Source organism: Chrysochloris asiatica, unplaced genomic scaffold, assembly GCF_000296735.1.
Source record: "Chrysochloris asiatica unplaced genomic scaffold, ChrAsi1.0 scaffold00074, whole genome shotgun sequence".
In the NCBI taxonomy this organism is placed as follows: domain Eukaryota; kingdom Metazoa; phylum Chordata; class Mammalia; order Afrosoricida; family Chrysochloridae; genus Chrysochloris; species Chrysochloris asiatica.
The window spans coordinates 13,661,873-13,669,196 of NW_006408592.1; the positions used below are offsets into that span (position 1 = coordinate 13,661,873).

Genomic DNA, 7,324 nt, shown 5'->3' on the forward strand with positions numbered 1-7,324 from the left:
AACATAGGGAGCAGTTCTCCTCTGTCCTATAGGGTCGCTATTAATCGGAATCAATTCAACAGGAGTGGGTTTATGTTAGTAATGAACAATCTGAAAATAAAATTAAGGGAACATTTTACTTACAACAGCACCAAAACAAATAGGAACAAATTAAACAAAATAAGACAAGACTAGTATGTTGTAAAGTACAAAACATCATGGAAATAAATTAAAGAATACCTAGAGAAAAGACATCTCATGTCTATGGAATTGAACACAGAATATTGTTCAGATGGCAGTATTTCACAAATTGATTTGTAGCTTTCTCTATCAAAATTATACCTGGCTTTTTTTCATAAATTGTCAGGTGCTTCTAAAAATTATATGAAAATGCAAGGGACACAGAATACAGAAAATAATCTTGAAAATGAAGAACAATGTTGAAAAACACGTTTCCCAATTTTGAAACTTATTACAAAACTACAGCAACCAAGGCAATGTGGGATAGACATGAAAACAGACATATGAGGGAACTTCAAAAAGTTGGTGGAAAATAGGAATTTAAAGACAATGGAATTTTTCCATGAATTTTTTTCAAGCACCCTTATATAGAAAAACAAACTAACAACATCAGATATATAGATCAACGGAATATAATTGAAAGCCCAGCAATAAACATACACTTATAATGAATTCTTTAAGAAGAAAGCAAGTACAGAGAAATGGGAATGTCAAAAGGTACATCTGCTTTGGAAAATAATTCTACAAAAAAGGTAACTATAGAACTATAATTTGAACCAGCAATGTTATGACTGTTGTTGTTGTTAAGTACCATGGAGTCGGTTCCGACTCATAGTGACCCTTCCAAGGGTTTCCGAGGCTGTAAATCTTTACGGGAGCAGAACACCTCATCTTTCTCCCACGGAACCGCTGGTAGTTTCGAACTGCCAACCTTGAGGTTAGCAGCCCGATTCGTAACCACTATGCTACCAGACTAGGTGGGTGTTAAGTCCTGCTAAGTCAGTTCCAACTCATAGTGACCCTCTTCAGGGTTTCCAAGGAGTGGCTGGTCGGTTTGAACTGCCAACCTTGTGCTTAGAAGTCCAGAGCTTATCCTACAGTGACACTAAAAAGAAATGAAAACATGTACACAAAACATGTACACAGATATTCATAGCAGTATTATTCTTAATATCTAAAAGATGGAAAAAACTCAACTGTCCAACTACTCATGAATGGAGAAATAAAATGTGTTATATCCATACAGTGAAATATTATTCAGCCTTAAAAAGCAATGAATACTGAAACATGCTACAACATGGCTGAACCTTTCACAAAAGGCCACATAATTTTTCCATTTATATGAATAGGCAACAGAAAGTAGATTAGTAATTGCCATGAGCTGGGAAAACAGTGGACTCCTGGTGTGGTGCTGCCATAGGATTAAACATTGGACTGCAAACCACAAAGTCTGTGGTTCAAACCCACCAGCTGCTCCTAGGAAATCCTATATGTGGTCACTGTGAGTCAGAACCAACTTGACAGCACTTAACAACAACAGGGAAACAGTGGGGGAGGACGGGGTTTACTACTAGTGGGATATTATTGTTGTTAAGTGCCCTTGAGTCTGTTCTGACTCATGTTCAGAGGAGCGGTTGGTGAGTTCAAACCACCAACCTTGTGGTTCAAACACATCTTGCAGTCAGGTGCTTATCCAAATACACCAAGACTTCACTAATGGGATAGGGTGTTTTTTTTGGAGTGATAGAAATGTTCTGGAATTAAACAGTGGTAATTGTTTCCACAGGGTCACTATGGGTCGGAATCGACTTGACGGCACTTAACAACAACAACAATTGTATCCACTAGAGTCCTGGTTTGGCACTGAAGGATATTACTAAACTGCTAACTGTAAGGATGATGGTTCAAATCCACCAACCATTCCTCAGAAACCCGGATACAGGTTTGCTAAGATGGCGCTTAACATTTCTTGCAGGATAAACACTGATCTGCTAATGGGAAATGTCAGCATCAACTCAACAGCACTAAACAACAACAAGAACAATAATTGTTGTATTAATTTGCATTTAATTTGCATTAATTTGCATTTAAAAGGTTGAGTTCTAGGGTATGTGAATTCTCTCTCAAAAAAATAAAAACAAATAAAAAAATAAGAGAGAGAGAGAAAAAAATACTTCTTTTCCTTAGGAACTTATGACTTAACAAAATTGGAAGCTACTTGGACAGCTTCTTATAGTGACAACCAAACACTAAAATCTTACCTCAGTTCCTGTTTCTCTCCAATCCCAAGCTCGACTGCCTCCTGGCCACACTTTGCAGTCCTTATAGGTTTTAGTAGAGCCTTGTACTTTCATCTGTCCCCAGGAGAGGGAAGCAATTTTTGGGGAAGACATAAGGAACTTAATTGAAATCTGAAAGTAAAAGAAAAATATACTATATTAGTCATGAAGTAAAAGTTTTTTAAAACTCCAAAAGTATATATCAGGCAGTCATGGCTCTCTATTACTTTAGAAGCAACTTTCTCACTCATGAGATTGGCACTTTTTCTCTAGAAGTCTAAACACTAAAATGGTATCCTTGGATCTGGAATCACCCAATCATGAAAACCAGATTCTACAAGTACTTCTCAGACTCCAGAGAAAATCAGTAGGATATCGTTTTAGAAATAAAATTAAAAGATAGAGATTTACTTCATCATGGTAGAATGAGGAAGTTGACATATTCTCCCCCCAAAACAAGTATAAAGCTGGACAAGGCTGTCAAGAAACAATCAGTTAAGTACTCTAGAAATCAATTAAAGTCATATTACAAACTAAAAAGCATTTTTTAATGAGAACCAATTAATAAAAACAATGAATCTTAAGATTCTGACATATCAGCTCAAAAGAGAAGTAGCTTAATGAGAAAGAAATGAACAACCTAGAATTGCCCAGATCGGTAGGCAAATGGGTGCACTAATGTGACTTGTAGTTATCTGCTATATAACTAATTGACTATTGGCAATAGTAGATAAGCCACAAGAGTTTTCAGAATGTACAAAAAGAACTGCCTATTATATTAACATGATTTATTTCTAATATGTCATTGTCTGAAAAAATAAACATTTGCCACAGGAGTAAAGTAGAAAGAGGTCTTGTTCATTTTCCCACTCAGGCTTGTTGGTCTGTAGTAATTCTTTCCGTTCTGAAATGTCTAATTTTAATAGCTTTCTTATGACGTCTTTCCTGTATCACCACTTAGAGTGAATCTACCCATTCTCTGTGCTCGAATACCTTTTAGTTAATTTTTAATAGGGTAATTAATACACTTAAGTTTGTTAAGTGCCGTTGAGTCAGTTTTGACTCATAACGACCCTGTATAGTGTTTCCAAGGAGTGACTGGTAGGTTTGAATCGCCAGCCTTGCTTATCCTATAGTGCCACACCAGGACTCCAATTATCACACTAAATTAGATATTATGAGTGTATCTGCCTAACTAAAATTTTCTTATCGAAGGTGGAAACTATGTTTTGTTAACTTTAGTATTCTTCATAGGAGTTTGTCTAAGTGCTGTTTGAAAAGATTTTTTTTTTTTAAATAAAATGGTAAAAATAGATACCCCTTATTGAGCATCTAGCTTATATCACAAACTTTACATGTATTATCTCTAGTTCTTTCAAGAAACTCATGAGGTTAAAATTATCACCATTTTAAATAAGAAAACTCAAGATAGGCTAATTTGATGAGGTTAACAAATCTTGGTTATGTTGAGTTCTGGAATTTAAAAGTTAGACTACGTAACTCTTTCCATTAAAATTATTGTGTCTTTACAGATACTAACAGGAAAAATTTTGGATGAAATAAATTTCAGAATGAGTAGATGAAAAATTAGACTCTGATAGTAAATCACACAAAATATCATCACTACAAGTTTCTGTTTATTAAAAATGCCTTTAAAACAGGACTCCCAAATGTTGATTTCCATAGTTACCATATCTTCCTGCATATAACACATCATGTAATAACTAGCACATACACAAAGTACACATAGGAAATTAACAAGATAGGGGTAGCACAGTTTACAAAAAGTGTATCACGTGTGTTATTTGTATAAAATATGGTATACAGTCGTCATTAACACTCTAACATAATCCTTATGAGATTATGTGTTACAAATATAAACAAAATAACTTAACAGCAAAACAAGACAGAACAAGAAAGAAGTCCTAGTAGTGTACTGTGCAGCTAACCAGAGGCTCAGTGGCAGAAAGATGAGGCTTCCTGCTCCCCTATAGATTTACAGCCTCAGAAATGCAATACAGAGTCACTATGAGTCGGAGCGATTTACTGCACACAGCAGCAGGGTAAAGTGAATGATAACATCCAAGAAAAATGTATTTCTCAAAACAATCAACCTTACATGACTCAAAGTGCAATATTTGACCAAAAATCAAAGCTCACAAGGCAGGAAAGAAGGATGGAAACATGGAACCCAGGAAGGAATTGGAAAGAGCGTTATTACACTGAAAGGACTGCAATAATGCAATGCAATGTTATTGAATGAAAACCTAATATACTCTGTAAACTTTTATACAAACCACAATAAAAACAACAACAAAAAAGTTACTGTAGGTTACAATTATGATATTCAAGGAGCTCTGGTATCTTAAAAATTACGAGTCGGGGAGTTGGGCTACTAACCTCAAGGTCAGCAGTATAAAACATACTCTGTGCAAAGAGGGACTAAGAGATAGAGGCCAGGAGGCAGACTTGCAGAATGCACTGTTTGGTGGTGTAAGTTATTACAAATGCCTGAGAATTAAAAAAAAAAGAAAAGAAAAGAGCTAAAATGAGAGAAATACTGTTAACTGATGGTACATGGAGGGGATTATATTCATTGTAATGAAACAAGGGGTAGGATTTGTTGAATGTAAAACTGATGATCTGCCCTGTAAACTTTCACTCAAATTACAATGAAAACTTAAAAAAAAAACATACTCTGTGGGCAGTAAAGATTTACATCCATCAGACATCAGCAACAATATCCCTCGTTCCATGGCCTCTTCTGAATCCAGCTTGAACCTCTGAACGTTCTCTGTCAATGTAGACTTGCAGTGATTTCTGTATTACCTTTAGTAAAACTTTACTTGCATGTGATATCAAAGAGATCATCCAAGCAAAGATGTCAGCTTAAAGACTAATGTGCGCCTGACCCATGCCATGGTATTTTCAATAACCTCATAAACATGCAAAACCTGGACAGTGAATAAGGAAGACCATAGAAGAACTGATGCTTTTGAGTTACGGTGTTGGAGGAGAATATTGAAAATGCCATGGCCTGCCAAAAGAACCAACAGATCTGTGTTGGAAGAAGTGCAGCCAGAATGCTCCTTGGAGGCCAAGATGGCCAAACTTCGTCTCTCATACGTCGGACATATTGTCAGGAGGGACTAGTTGCTGGAGAAGGATATCATGTTTGGTAAGGTGGAGGGTCAGAGAAAAAGAGGAAGACCCCCAGTGAGATGGATTGGCAAAGTGGCAGCATCAATGGGCTCAAGCATGGCAACAATTGTGAGGTTGGCCCAGGATTGGGCAGTGTTTCGTTCTGCTGTGCTATGCACACAGATCTCCTCGAAATTTAAAATGACAAGAAAGATATACAGCCTCAGAAACCCTAAGCAGGGTTGCTATAATACGGAACCAATTCCACAGCGTACCACCACCACCACCACCACCACCACTACAGTGATATTAAAAAGATTTAACAGTGATAGAATTATAAAGTAACTACTCATTTGTAGCTGTCTTGTTTTATTTATGTTTTTGCAATTCCCTAAAGTGCTGATCTCTCAGTAGTGGTCTATTGTAGGAAGAGAGCACTATGCTTTTTTTTTTTTTTTAAGGTTTTATTGTGGATTGAATACTGAGTGAAAGTTTACAGGGCAGATCATCAGTTTTACATTCAACCTTGTTTCATTACAATGATTATAATCCCCTCCATGTACCAGCAGTTAACAGTATTTCTCTCTATTCACTTTAACAACACTCAGGCATATGTAATAATTTACACCTCCAAAGGGCACATTCTGCAAGTCAGCCTCTTGGCTACCAGTTCTTAGTCCCTCTCTTCCCATGAATCTAGAGTCCTCAGTCCCCCCTCCTCTCCATGACTTCTGCCTCTGTCTCTGGTGTCACTGTTTCTTTGGATAAGGTCCCACATTCTGCTTGTGCTCTTCTCCCTTGGTGGTGTTAGGGTCCTCTGTTTCTGGACTGTAAGATTAAATACTCCACGGATTTTGTTACAAAACTTCTACCTTTAAAATGGTGGCAGTCGCAATTAGTTATGATAACAATTACTCACTATTGAATCATATGAATCTTATCCCCAAATCTTTTCACCAGATCCTTCTAGACAAGATGAAAACTATTCAGTGGGGATTCTTTCTTTCCCCCCACACTCTTAAACTATACTCCCTCTTGAAACCTTGTAAGCCAGTCACTTTGTGCGTTTATGCCCCCCTCATTTTAGGTAGCCAATGTCTAAGTTGCCTGTCCCTATCTACCCTGTGTACAGAGGGGATAGCATTGATACTTGATGTGAACACTCCTTCCCTCTCTGTTGGTATTTAGAGTTACTACTTCCATGAGTATAGGTCAGGTTCATCAAATTGTAGCAATTTACCCTTGTTTCCTTTATAAAAAAATTATTTTTGTAATCTTCCTCTCTGCTATTCATAGAGTTTTCAGTGACAGCATTTGGAAGTAGTTCGTCAATCTTTCTTCCTAGTCTGTCTTTGTCTGGAAGCTCATCTGAACCTGTCCACCATGGGTGACCCTGCTGGTTATTTAAAATACTGGTGGCAGAGCAAAAAGTCATTAAGAAGACAAGAAAGAAGGAAAAGGTCAAAATGGATGACAGAAGAGACTCTGAAACTTGCTCTCCGGTGTAGAGATGTTAAAGCAAATGGAAGAATTGAAGAGGTCCAAGAGCTGAACAGAAAATTTCAAAGATCAGCTCGAATAGATAAAACCAAATACTATAATAAAACATGCAAAGATTTGGAATTAGAAAACCAAAAAGGAAGAACACGGTCAGCATTTCTCAAGCTTGGGGAACTGAAGAAAAAATTCAAGCCTCAACTTTCGTTATTGAAAGATTCTCTGGGCAAATTACTGAATGATGCAAAATGCCTCAAGAAAAGATGGAAGGAATACACAGAGTCATTGTACCAAAAGGAAATGGTTAATGTTCAACCATTTCAAGAGGTACCATATGATCAAGAACCAATGATACTCAGGGAGGAAGTCCAGAGTGCATTGAAAGAATTGGCAAAGAACAAGGCACC

The 7,324-nt window shown here is 37.0% G+C and overlaps 1 protein-coding gene across 1 annotated transcript in view; it reads right to left on the reverse strand.

Annotated features, from left to right (window-relative positions):
* The window catches only part of AAMDC (adipogenesis associated, Mth938 domain containing), a 12,169-nt gene extending 9,764 nt beyond the window's left edge, over nt 1-2,405 (reverse strand). The window contains exon 1 of the mRNA XM_006864992.1: nt 2,262-2,405. Within this exon, the coding sequence (XP_006865054.1) occupies nt 2,262-2,393 (132 nt within the window). The 5' untranslated portion in view covers nt 2,394-2,405. The remainder of the gene's footprint in view (nt 1-2,261) is intronic.
* Between the last annotated feature and the right edge of the window lie 4,919 nt (nt 2,406-7,324).